Source organism: Vipera berus, assembly GCF_964194415.1.
Source record: "Vipera berus genome assembly, chromosome: 1".
In the NCBI taxonomy this organism is placed as follows: domain Eukaryota; kingdom Metazoa; phylum Chordata; class Lepidosauria; order Squamata; family Viperidae; genus Vipera; species Vipera berus.
In genome coordinates, this window is record NC_138202.1 from 314,015,979 (window position 1) to 314,029,953 (window position 13,975).

At 41.7% G+C, this 13,975-nt stretch overlaps 1 protein-coding gene across 4 annotated transcripts; it reads right to left on the bottom strand.

The window, feature by feature from the left end:
- Positions 1–636: 636 nt before the first annotated feature.
- On the bottom strand, positions 637–10,851 carry MRPS10 (mitochondrial ribosomal protein S10). Of its 4 annotated transcripts, none has more exons than XM_081333763.1 (8): positions 10,667–10,851; positions 9,929–10,094; positions 8,375–8,433; positions 8,193–8,265; positions 7,825–7,964; positions 5,413–5,521; positions 4,999–5,088; positions 637–4,023 (listed from the first exon to the last, which is right to left on the bottom strand). In XM_081333763.1, exons 2-8 carry the CDS (start codon positions 9,971–9,973, stop codon positions 3,937–3,939), a joined length of 603 nt encoding a protein of 200 aa, XP_081189889.1. In that variant the 5' UTR covers positions 9,974–10,094; positions 10,667–10,851; the 3' UTR covers positions 637–3,936. The 4 variants fall into 4 exon arrangements, 3 of the variants coding, with proteins under 3 accessions (XP_081189889.1, XP_081189888.1, XP_081189887.1); XM_081333762.1 differs by lacking the exon at positions 10,667–10,851 and adding an exon at positions 8,737–8,807 and having other exon boundaries at positions 9,929–9,981; XR_014027221.1 differs by lacking the exons at positions 9,929–10,094; positions 10,667–10,851 and adding an exon at positions 8,737–9,150 and having other exon boundaries at positions 4,999–5,144.
- Between the last annotated feature and the right edge of the window lie 3,124 nt (positions 10,852–13,975).

Below are 13,975 nucleotides of genomic sequence, written 5' to 3' on the forward strand. Positions count from 1 at the left end.
CAGGGAACTATTGTAATCTGATCTGATTGGAGGAATGTTCCCAAAGGCCAGCAGTGCTTCTAGTTTTGTTCCCCCTTTAGTTGCTGGATATGAAGGAGTATGAGTTGATTTTTCTGGGATGACTTTTTATGTTCCACCTAAAATGTTTTGTGGAGCAAAACCAGCTGACTGGAAGCCAGTACAGGGTCCAAGGCACACCTCAACATCTGATGTCAGTTAACACATGGCTTTTTGCATTCTGGATCAATGGTAGCTTTTGTGTAGTGTTTAAAGGCAGCCCAACATAGAGTGCATCACTATTGTCCTAACTGGCTTGTAACAAGGCCATGAATTGCTAGATCATGTTACATTTGCTGTTAGGTCAATAACTTGTGCACCAGCCAAAGCTTGACAAAGGCCATCCTGGCCACAGATTCCACTTGTTGCTCTGAACAAGAGCTGGGAGTCCAGACTCTCCAAAGTATATTAAGAGACAGCACCAACACTGACAGAGAACTTTGATGGATAAGCGCCACCTCCATCTTGCTTGGTTCCAATGTCAATCTGTTCTGTCAGTTTCCAAGTACTGGAATAAGGCATTAACAGCATTTCTAATCCAGGGCTCAAAAGATAATATCAGAGTAGAATAAAGATGGGTTCAAATATGCTATCTGAAAGTTCTGACACTATGTGCTAGACTACGATTATTTATTCTATTAGTTGAATTTAGATCTCAAGAGAAATCTATCCACTTTCTATCATGGCCGTTATAAATGTGCTTTATGTTCTGCTTCCAAAATTTACTTCCTACTTCTTGTATCTGTAAAGATGGGTGTACATATTTTTTTTACTAAATTTCAATATTGTCTTGATTAATACCACTTAAAATACCTTTAAAATATTATGATACAATTAATCATACAAAAACATTCAGAATAACATACTTGGAAGTAGCAAATTAAATATTTGTATAAAACCCCAGATTTTCTGGCTTTTAATGGCTGAATATAGAGGTTTAATGAATATAATTACAGGTACAGAAAGAATATTATTATTATTAATAATAATTTTATTTGTATACCGCCCTTCTCCCGAAGGACTCAGGGTGGTGAACAGGACAATACATATTAAAAAACAAGATACAAAAATTAAAAATGATTAAACAAAATGCCCATGAATAAGTTAAAACACATTAAAAAGTAGGTTAAAACAGATTAATAAAACCCAACCCCATCCCATCAGGCCAGGCCAGCTTGTTCGAAAAGGTAGGTTTTGAGATCGCGCCGGAAGGAGTGGAGGTCAGGCGCCATCCGGAGCTCGACCGGAAGATGGTTCCATAAATCCGGCGCGCCCACAGAGAACGCCCTCCCCCTGGGGGCCACCAGTCAACATTCTTTGACCGGTGGCACCCTGAGGAGGCCCTCTCTGTGGGAGCGTACTGGGCGGAGGGAAGTTGACGCCGGCCGCAGGTGCTCCCCAAGGTATTCTGGACCCATGCCATGAAGGGCTTTGTAGGTCATTACCAACACCTTGAATCTCACCCGGAAGACAACTGGAAGCCAATGCAGCTCGCGGAGCAGACGTGTAACATGGGAGTGTTGGGAAACTCCCAACACAACTCTCGCGGCTGCATTCTGTACCAGCTGGAGCCTCCGAGTGGTCTTCAAGGGTAGCCCCATGTAGAGCGTTGCAGTAGTCCAGACGAGAGGTCACGAGGGCGTGAGTGACCATATGTAAGGCATCCCGGTCTAGATAGGGCCGCAACTGGCGCACCAGGCGAACCTGGGCGAAGGCCCCCCCTAGTCACAGCTACTATATGGTCTTCTAGAGAAAGCTGCGAATCTAGGAGGACTCCCAAGTTGCGAGCCCTATCTACGGGGGGTAATATCTCCCCCCCCCATAGAGAGAGATGGGATATCCTGAATATCCCGAGATGCCGGTACGCACAGCCACTCGGTCTTGTCAGGGTTGAGTCGAAGCCTGTTCCTCCCCATCCAGACCCGAACCGCCTCCAGGCAGCGGGACATCACGTCGAGGGCATCACTGGGGTGGTTTGGGATCGAAATGAAAAGCTGGGTATCATCAGCATACTGATGATACCCAACTCCAAAACCACGAATGATCTCACCCAGCGGTTTCATGTAGATGTTGAACAGGAGAGGCGAGAGAACCGACCCCTGAGGGACTCCACAAGCGAGAGGCCTCGAGGTCGACCTCTGCCCCCCTGCCAACACCGACTGCGAGCGTCCCAGGAGATAGGAGAACCACTGAAGGACCGTGCCTCCCACTCCCAATCCCCTGAGACGCCGCAGCAAGATACCATGGTCGATGGTATCGAAAGCCGCTGAGAGGTCTAATAGGACTAGGACAGAGGAATATCCCCTGTCCCGAGCCCTCCAGAGATCATTCACCACAGCGACCAATGCCGTCTCCGTGCTGTACCCAGGCCTGAAGCCCGATTGGTACGGGTCAAGATAATCCGCTTCATCCAGAACCAGAGGAAGCTGATGCGCCACCACACTCTCAACAACCTTCGCAAGAAAGCGAAGGTTGGAGACCGGATGAAAGTTATTTAACACAGCTGGGTCCAAGGCAGGCTTCTTGAGGAGAGGTCTCACCACCGCCTCCTTCAAGGCGGCGGGGAAACTACTCTCACTCAGAGGCAGATATAACCGCCTGGAACCAGCCTCGTGTCCCCTCCCGGGCTGCATAAACCAGCCAGGAAGGGCACGGGTCCAATAAACACGTGGTGGAGCTCAGCCTCCCCATAATCCTGTCCACTTCCTCCGGAGTTACAGGATCGAACTCCTCCCAGATCACATTGACAAGATCACCCGTGTCCTGATCGTCCGACTCTGCCCAGTCGGAGTCCAAATCGGTCTGAATCCGAGCGATTTTATCCAACAGATGTTGACTAAACTCCTTGGCACGCCCCTGCAAGGGTTCCCCACTCACCTCCTGATTGAGGAGGGAGCGGGTCACCCTAAACAGGGCGGCCGGGCGATTATCTGCAGACGCGATAAGGGTAGCGAAGTAATTAGACCTCGCCACCCTTATTGCTGCGAGATAAGACCTAATATGGGTTCTTAGTCTCAATCGGTCGGATTCAGATCAGCTGGACCTCCAACCGCTCTCTAGGCCCCGTCTTCGACGCTTCATCTCCTGGAGCTCCGCAGAGAACCATGGAGCCCACTGGGATCTGCGCCGGGTCAGGGGCCGCAAGGGTACAACTTGGTCAAGTGCCTCCGTGGTCGTCCTTTCCCAGGCTTCCACTAAGGCATCTGCCGAGCTGTGAGCAGAGGAGGCAGGTGGGGACCCCAGCGCTGCCTGGAACCTCTCAGGGTCCATTAAGCGCCTGGGGCGGAACCATCTAGTTGACTGTTCCTTTCAGCAGATTTAAATGATTCAACATGTCGAACATATATACTTCAATCTTAAGTTTCCTAACAGTATAAGCAAATCGTATAATTAATTCCCTATTGAAAACGCTCTAAGCGTTTTCAAAAATATTACGTAAAATATTTCAGTGTTTATAGAATCAGTGATAGAATATTACAAAAGGCATCTATATAGGAAACAACAAATATTACAAAAGGCCTCAAGGCATCTATATAGGAAACAACTGGAGCAAATTACTATTTCAAATAATGAATGTTGATAAACAATTTGGTATAACATTTATTTTATTAATATACAAGGACACTATCATTTTCAAGACCTTCAGCCAAAATATGGTGCAGATGAAATCCTCATGTTTTTTTTCTTTAATCACTTCTGAACCGATAAGCTTTTGTTATAAAGTTCCAAATGCTTGTTTTGGTCAAGTAATAAGATTCCCTGTAAGTACCCTGATACAGGGCTCTTTCAAAATCAGTGTAAATTTTATAAAACAACAGTATTTCATGTTGATTCCTAATTAATCCATAGGGAAATTTAAAAAAACAAGAGTCCAGGTATTTATGATGTAATTGTGGTTTCTTCAGCTTCAGGCAGGACATCCCAAACAGGTTTCTGAATATGATCAGGAAGTTTCTCTAATTTGGTCTAAAAACAATGCGAAATATATAGATAAATGCTTATGTTGGAATAGTTCATAGGTTCTCTAGTTAAATTCTGTAGGTATTTTTTTTAAATCCAACACAATGTGTGAAGAAGATAGCAAAAAACTTTCTGCTTTAGTAGCTATCTGATTAATATTAAAACGTAAGAGTTCAACATATTTTATATTATATAAACAATGGGAATGTTTTGTTTCCAAATCCAAAGCAAATCATCATGTTCTAGAAATTGATAGTCCTCAACTATCTAGTCCACAATTTGGACTGGAATTTCTGTCATAAGTTACTGTGACTGTAAGTCAAGTCAGATCCCATTTTTACAATGATTTTTAAGGGAATCCAGCTTCCCCAATGGACATTTTCCCCCAGAAATTGAAAAAAGGCTTGCAAACTGCAATCATATGACCACAGGATGCTGCAATAGATTGTAAATGCAAGTCAGTTATCAGGCACTCGAATTTGTGATCACATGACCACAGTGGTTGTAAGTGCAAATATAGGTCACTAGTCACTTTTTTTACAAGGCCACCGTAATTTTGAACCATGTTAAATCAATGATCATAAATAGAGGACTGCTTATATGCATTGCCCCTCCCACTGCAGCTCCTAGTCTAATGTAGCTCATCAATCTCCCAATCTTCCCACCATTTTCCTGGCCCCCTTTTTTCTGCTGTTGTCTCAGTGTGGCATTCTCCCACTGCTCTTCCATCCCCTGCCTCAGCTACTGACAATCTTGTATTCCTCCCCACCACCATTTTTGTCTGAAATAAAACAGCTGTCTTATTGTGTGCATGGTGCTTACATCACAAAAGTGAGCGACTATATGCATGAAGGAAAACACTCGGAATAGGCATGTTTTGGTTTGAGTCCAGGCCACTCCAAAATAACTGCTCCATGCATAGAAAAGTTTGTGTATGAAACATTTTGCACACCTCTATAAACAGAACAAAATTAGCAATACCTTTTTGACTTCCATGGCAACCCCTTCTGGTAGATTTCGCTGAATGTATTCCAAGTAAACATTGGCTGTGCTACCAGTTAAATTCTTTAACTGAAACAGAATGCATTCTTATACTTTTCGGATAACAATAATCTGGAAAAAAAATCCTGCATGTACAGGAGCATTAGAGAAATTGTAAATAGTGTCTGACTTACTAAGAGATTTCTCCTAGCCTGAATCACCTTGCATTTTCTTTATGTTCACTTAAATCCATAGTATCAAAATATAAAGCCTGAATACGGCTATAATTCCCTATCATAAGTTAACAAACACCTAACTTGTTGAGAGAAGGTATATGCTCTTTTCCAAAACACAGTTTTCTGTGTATTCTATGTACCTATTATTTTTTGGTTCAACATGCAGCTCTTTACTTACCTCTATATACTGATAATGTGTTCTCATTTCATACTGAACTCTGTGCTTCTTATAAATGTGTATTGATTTCAGGAGCGTGAATCTTTCTATCTTTCTAGGAGGCTTCTCTCTAAAACATAACATTTTAATCATGTAGACATAATCTATTTCTGAAATTACAGCGAACAATATAAATAACAGCAATAGAAAGCCGGGAAAAGCAAAAGGACAAACTAAGTTGAGCCTTCATCGGGAGGGGATGTCTGCTTTCCTGATCAGGCTATATAGGTGTTAAATTATATAATTTGGAATCTATTTTATCTAATGTTTTGAAGTACAGATCTCGGAAGTAGGCAACTGACAATGCACATAAATGAAAAGATAAAACTTCAAACACAGGTAGTCTTTGATTTATGGCCACAACTGAGCCCAGAATTTTGGTCTTAAGTCATTGTGGCCATAAATTGAGTCACCCTATGACTGGAGTCAATGATACAATCGTTTTTATGATGGTCATTAAGCAAGTCACCGTAGTAGTTAAGTGAATCAAATGGGCGGAAAACAGCAAAAAAGTCACAAAATGTGACCATGTGATTGTGGCACACTGCAACTGAATGTAAATGTGAATGTAATCACTGGGGTGATGCAGCAGCCATAACATTAAGGACAGGGTATAAGCTGAGGACCACCAGTTGTGTAAAGATATCTGGGCTGACATCAATTTTATATTTAGCTCAATTGTGATAGAATGAAAAGTGACTTTGCTTAAAGCTTATTTTGAAACAATTATTCAAACAGGTTATACCGGTATAACATCAAGAGTTGTTTTCTTTTAGTTTATAAGCCTGCTAACAAAAATTCACATAGCTTAATTAAGTCTTTCCAAGACTCACTCTTTCCTAAGACTTAGGAGAGTTCAAATTGGCTCTACAACAGCATTGGTTGCTCTGGTCAATGACCTCTGTAGGGACCTAAATGGGGGGAATGTCCCCCTTTGGTCCTATTAGATCTATCATTATACCTTTCTTACTGATTGTAGGAACTGAGAGTTGAGCGCATTATTCTGTGATAATTCCATTCCTGTTTAAGCAACTGATTTCTATTACGGTTACGATTCAGGTTCCTAGGAACAGTAATATGGGGTACCTCAGGACATGGGACTTTCCCCATATATTATTAAACATCTATATGAAATTGCTAGTGGTTTGAATTGAAATGTCATCAATATATAAATGACACCTAATTATGCACACAGTCTGGGGTTCAATCCTGATGAGCTCAAGATTGACTTTCCATTCTTCCAAGGCCGATAAAATGAGGACCCAGATTGTTGGGGGGGGGAGGGGTAATATGCTGACATTGTAAACCATTCAGAGAATACTGTAAAACACTATGGAGCAGTATATAAGTCTAAGTGTTATTGCTAATTATACATTCCTACTCTAACCTAAACTGGAGGTATTATAAAAGCCCTAAATTGATACCTGAAGGATCTGAACAAGAAGAAAACAAGCTGAGACTAAATCCCACCAAGTCAAATTTGCTAGTTGTCCATAGACATCTAGATAACTTAATAGCACTGGCTCAGCAGCTGAGGTTCCTCTGGACTTTCAGCTCCTGCCTATATAGCAGGTAAGAAATGTAGTCAAAGCAGATTTCATTGAGCTCCAAGGTGTCCCAGTAACAATAAACCATGCCCTGATCACCATTGGTTGGATTACTGTAATAGGGTCTATGTGGCTACCCTTGGAGATGACACAGATACTATAATTAATACAAAAGGCAGCTGTTAAAACAAACCAATTACACTGGGGAAAAAACCCTATTCTGAAGCCATGTTCCTTCCAAATTTCATGATGCATGGTTAGACAGCAGACTTTGTCAGTGGCTGCTCTCATTTTATTGAATAGCTTTCCCCCAGAGATACACATAGCCCTGAATTTAAAGGTATTTCTCAAGCAAACCAATCTTTTTCTAGTCTATGTTTCACCTTATGTTTGTGTCCATGATGCTTATTATTGATTCTTTAAAAAATATTTTAATTTTGGTTACTGCTTTGACCTTGTATCTGCCTACAGCCTACTAGGAATGAAGAGGGATATAAATATGAAATAAAAAGTAACTCACAGAAGCAATTTGCCCCAAGCTGATTCTGGAACCAATTACATTGACAGGTGGCAGGCCGTCCTTCATTGGATATACTTAAATGGTGGGTAGTAAATCATGTCAGTATTCTTTAATTTGGGAATCTCCTACTGAACATGGAGTAATGGCCTAAATGGTCCATTATAACTGTGTATTTCCAATTTGATTTTGATTTTTTGGACAATTGGTGTAACTATAAAGTTTGAGAGTACATATTGCAGTGAGTTAGTCTACTTGAGAATAAAACTCTACAAAGACTAAGTAACTATAAAGATCAACAGTACTTACATTTTTTCAATAGAGAGACCAAGTTCTTTTGCAGCTAGCACCATGAAATATTCGTAACTGTCCAGCACAGCCCTATCATGCCCTTTAACTAAAATAGCCAGTCTTTTATATAATATATCTGGCTCATCAGAAACAGATACCTAGTTTGGAAGCAGAGAGAAATAATTTAGCATTAGCATTCTAAAGATGTCAACCTGAATACAGTTATTATGATTTAAGTATAAATTATCCAGTACATGTTAAAATTAATCATTATTCTCTCACTTTTTTCAATTCATACAAGTATAACTTAGATCATAACTTAATTATTTCTTCCAAACCTTTTCTTAGTTGCTGGAAAAGCACACACTGAAAATCATCACACATACCAATGGATTCTTTGCGGGCTGTTGAGTATTATTGTTGGCCCTTGAAGACTGAATCCACATCAAGTGATTATTTCTGAAAAGTAAAAGAGGAATCAGTTTGAATTAGCTTGGAGCTGACATTGGTCATAAAAACTAAAAAGTCACAGTTTTAATATAGCATTAATTCAATGTAGCAAACTTACTTAAGAAAATTATGTTGCTTTAATGGAACTCTGCCTGCTACAAGAAAATTTTCTGGCCCCTAAAAAAAATAAAAAGTACATAGTTAATATAATATTAAGTGTATCTGTCATTGGTATTTTTCCAGAATTTGATCTCAAACTACAGACTTTTTAAAAAAGACTAAGATGGAAAAGGGAAACAGGATTAAATTATTGTTATTAGAGCCAATACATATCTACAAATTGCCTCTTCACTTGATTGCAGAATCTTTAATATATTTTGTTCATAGTCAACACTACTGCTTCAACAAGAGTTTCTTAGTTGAGATGGGTGGTGTAAAAATGTGATGAATAAATGAATAAACAAGTCTGAAGTCTCTCACCATCCATTCAGACCAAAATTTTTGCTTTTTCAGGATTAGATGATTTGGCATCCATGTGTGCTCAGTGCTTTCTACAGTAACAGAATTTTTCATTGGGAGATGAAACTTTGTTATTATTTCACTCACAAAACAGCAAGAATAGTTTAAAAGTTTATAGTTCTATTCATATGTCAGTCTTTCAGTAGTCATTTACAGAAGTGATATCTTGATATGGAGTGTGTTATTGTATAGCTTTTAAATGCATAAACAAATTTTCAATAAACAGATTAAAAAAAAGTCAGCCTAATGCCTGTTTTCAGGCAAATCTCACACAGGGCTGATGAAAGCCACACTAAACTGCTGGTAAAAGGATGATAGAGCAGTAATTATGCATGTGTGCATATTTTCTAAAAACATACAGCTATGCTCAGTTTGATTGTGTTAAATTGGATTGCAAAATAGTCTAAAGGAATCTAGGGACCACTGAAAGAATGGCCCCTGGATTCCTTTAGACTATTTTGCAATCTAATGTAATCTCATCTAATCCAATTCAATTCAAATAAATATAAACCATGGTTAAAATCAGTCTAAACATTGGCAAGTTTAGAAATCTACAGTAATTGCAACAAAAGGTTGAAACATTTCAATTGAAGATTCAAATCCATGAGTCCCTTTCATTATTATTGTCAGATTTATAGGGGTTCAAGGTGATGTGTATATTGCACATATTCCTCCACTTTTTCCCACAATCACCCCTGAGTGAACTGGGGTGAAAGAGGGAGACAAGCCCAAGTCACCTTCCTTGTCTGAGTAAACCAAATCCTGCTAGATGTTTGTCTAGCAGTGTAACTGCCGTACTGCACCACCTTGACTTATTATAGCAGCATGCAAGGTTTCCCTTTGCTTATGTGCCTTTTAGAACAAATCTAAGTTCACTTAGGCCAAATTTGCCCATAAACAGTACCAAAGAGGTATTAATTAAAGTTATTTAAGTGCCAGCACATTGCAACTGCTTATTTGAAATATAAACACTCCCTTTGGCGTCCTACTTTTTGTGGAGAAGCAGGGTCAACTACCCGACCACTCTTCCCCAACCTGGTGCCGAACTACAACTAACCTTCCCAGCCGGTTGATTAATATAAACCGCGTAGCCGGCAAAGTCTGGTGTATAATTTGCTCTCACCCCCGGAAACCACCCAAACGCCAAAATTACCTGCCATAGCCGGCTTAAAAGGGTCACAACCGCTCGCGCCGCCATTTTGCCGGCACCTTCTACATACAACTTCCTCTTGCTAAAATACCATGGAGTTTCCGTACTCAGACAGCCTGAGCGGCATTTTTGCGCTAGACAGCGTCGATTTCCGACGGCGGGAATCGCCCTACATACAAAAATGAAAGTAGGGGGCGGTAAGTCTTCCTGGTCTCCCAGAAAGCTATTTTTTCCCCCTAAACTATTTTACGAGATCATCCCTTTCAAGAAAAGACGGTGTAAAAAGATGATCCGTTGACGCAAAGAGCCCCCATTTAATGTACTTTCCAAAGCGTGTGGGGGACTATTCTTAAAATTCTTTTGCAAACGCTTCTCGGAGAAATAAACCTGCATTGCATTGGACAGTCTACACAAACCTTCCTGGGATTGGGCGAGGCTGAGAGACGCAGCACACGGGGACAAGGTTGAGCCGCTGTCGCCTATACCAGGGGTAGGCAACCTCGGCTCTTTTATGACTCATGGACTTCAACTCCCAGAATTCCTGAGCCAGCCAAGCTGGCTCAGGAATTCTGGGAGTTGAAGTCCATGAGTCATAAAAGAGCCGAGGTTGCCTACCCCTGGCCTATACCGTAGCGAGCGGGGCAGCGCTACTCAAAACCTCAGTCCTGGAACATGATTCCAACGAATCTGTCCGAAAAGGGGATGCTAAAAGGAATGGTGATCGCGGGGTCCCCGTTTTACCTCCGTGGCACACGCAGAGATCAAATGCATGCCCTACTACGCCGTGGTAGGGCAGCTCATGCGGTTACGTGTCCCAAGGCCGCGACTGCGGGGCGAGGACGAGGCTACCTGCCGTTTCTGATCCCGCTAGGTTAATGGTGTAGCCTAAGGTCTCGTGTGAACATCCCCATAGTGAAATCACCTTGTACCGTCGTACTCAAATTTCAGATCGGTCGCTGATGCCAACACCTTAGTAAAAGGGCTAAATTATCCCGTAATCGACCGTGATTGGTGAAATGTTTCTACCGGGAAACATCTGCATTTGCCTTTGCATTTCCGCCCAGTTTTGAACCTAAAGCTTAACATTCAGGTTGCAGCGTAAAAAAAGAAAACTGGCGCTTTTACGGCCTGCTTGCTTCAATCTACCTCTCGCCGTTGGTAACGCTTGAATTCACTGTACTTCCAGTTGGGAGACACGACCAACGCTTTGTGCAGAGATCGGTTTTAATCGTGTGAACGCGGACATCCAAAATAATCAGTAAATCATAAAACTTGATAAACTATCTTTTTGCCCACGTGGATTTCGAGCACAAGACACCGGAAGAAGGTGGAGCGGAAAGCCGCCAGCTGCGTTTATGTAAGCCTTCCAGTAACTTTAGAAAAAAATCTTTCTCAGACTTAGCAACTTTAAGATGTGTGAACTCACTTTCTAGAATTCCCCAGCCATATTCTGGGAGTTGAAGTCTACACCTCTTAAAAGTTGCCAGGTTTGAGAAACACTGAGCTACACCAAGTCACTTAGCATGGGTTCCTTATTCAGCTATTCATGAGGACCTTCTTTATATTTTAATTCATTAAAAATACTTTTGTTTCTTAATTTTTCAATTAACCAGCCCCCTTATTAAGCTCTATGTAATACATATACATCCATATCATATTCATAAATGTATGTTTAAAACATTATTCCATGGATTCTGCCATCTCCAGGAACCGGTATTAGGCATTTCAAAGGAAAAGAGAAGCCTTTTGAACTGGGGAAACAAAAGGGGGGGCTAGCATCTGGCTTGTGTCACGGAAGAGAGCAATAAACATAAAAGGTCCTAAGTTCCTTTTTCCCACGAGAGGGATGATACGAGGTAAATGATGGGGGACTGACCAAATGGGGTTAAGGGGGGTTAAACCAGGAACTCTTTATAAGGGTTTAGTTCGTGGAACAATATTAAGTCCTGTCTTGTATTCCTACAACCAAGCATGTCATAGTAAAGATTCTTTTTGGACTAGATTTGGCTCCAAGAGGTTTGTCTTCCTAAGACGTGGTTTGGGGTGGGTCCTGACACAATCTCAATACATACAAAGCTTTTTGAGGTGCACAGAATGGGTTGTATGACTCCAGGCCAAAACTGTTACAGTCCTACGTTGATATGTCTACAATTGAAAGCAATTGGCAAAGTGGATTATGAGGGATGAGTGTTTTGTGACAGAATGTATGGGTTCCTTGGCCTTGGAAGTTTGAGGATAGATGGAAGGGGGGGGATGGAAAGAGGGCAGTCCTTTGTATTTGCCATGAAACCAGATCACTGGGTAGCTCGTAACCCTGGGTTTCTACTGCTGCTTCTGAACACAAGTTTGGTTGTAATAAACCTGATCCATACACAGGGTCTAATAATGGACGAGACAGTTGACTTGTTGGGTACACTGAGACCTAGTGGGCCAAAGGGGAGGGGGTATGTATTCACTTGGGTTTCATGACTGCCACCAGTGATTAGCAAAGGGGGAAATGAGATGCTTGTAATCTGGAAGATCTCAATGGCTTTTAAGGACTCTGCTTCACAGACAATTGGACGAGAGGCCTTTTTGGCTGAAACTGGGTACAAGGGAACTGTTCGAGTTGCTGCACTGCCCTCCCTCCTGTGCAGCAGCATCCCTGTCCAATCCACTGCGCTCCAACCTGATCTTAGCAGTGAAATCCCAAGCTGTTAGTGCGTGGATACTTGAACTCCCTCTCAAGTGACCTGAAATCAGTAGTAGCTCAGGAATTCGTGGCCACTCTTAACCTGACCCAATCATTGAAGGCACAACACATAAGGTTACACATTAGATCTATATTTTGTTTGGACAGTTGTTTGAACAATGGCTAATGACCCTCTTTTACCGGTCTACTATAGAGGGTGTCCTCTTGTATGGCATTGTGGTTTGGTATGCTGGTCTGACAGCCGCGGACAGGAAAGTATTACAGAGGGTAGTGAGCACAGCACAAGACATTGTGGGTTGTCCCCTGACACCACTGGATGACATCGCCAGGGCTCGGTGCCTTGGAAGAGTGAGGAAGATTCTCAGGGATGACTCACACCCTGGAAGGTATCTCTTTACTCTCCTACCATCTGGTAGGAGATATAGGAGTATAGCCAGCCGTACCAACAGGCTGAAAAATAGCTTTTATCCGTGGGCTGTTAGGCTTTTAAATGGGATATAATCTCTGTGAACTTATGCAGAATTGACTTGGGAGGCTGGTGTGTGGTGTAGTTGGTTCACATGGTGTGGTAGGATGGAGGGTTTGTTGTCACTATGTTGGGGGGAGAGAGCACGGGGGGGGGGGGAGGCTCAGCTAATCTCAATGCACACATGTTGTACTTTGACAATAAAGGTTTATTTATTTATTATGAAATGTGGAAGTGACAGACTTTACTATAGGAAAGGTTGATTTTTGTCTTGTTGGTGTTACTCTTCCCCAGGAAAGTAGGCCCTTTAGACTTGATCACACCAAAGACTAAGTTTGGAATTTTCCCTGAAGATCTACTGGGTTATTTGGGTGTGGTTTTAAGTCTGGAATAGGCAAATTATGGGGGCCTTGAATCAAATTGTAATTGTAGGGCTTTTCACTGAACACTGTACCTTTGGTTCTCTGAGAAGCTATGGGAAATGAAGCGTGAGAGTTCTGTTGGCAAAATGCAAAATGTAAATAGATTCCTGAATCCTTTTTGCTTGCTTTACCAACAATGGCCATAAGTATGTGTTCGTTGGAATTTGGATCACATGACTGGGAGGGAAGAGGGCTTAGATTGGAATACAGTAGTTAATAATTTTCTGAGTTTCAGCCCTATTGTCTCTTCCCTAAGGATGTAATAGGGAATTTTTCCTCTGCAGCCTCTAGCTAATTTCCAACTCTCTTCCATAAAGATGCAATACAGACTTTTTCTAGCTAACTTCAAACTCTCTTTCTGGCAGGGGACAGTCTGCCCACATTTGTATCAAAATTTGGTCCTGTTTGGGTTCAGAAAAGTACCATGTTGACCCCTTTCATTCTGCTACTGAAAATATGAAACCAAAAAA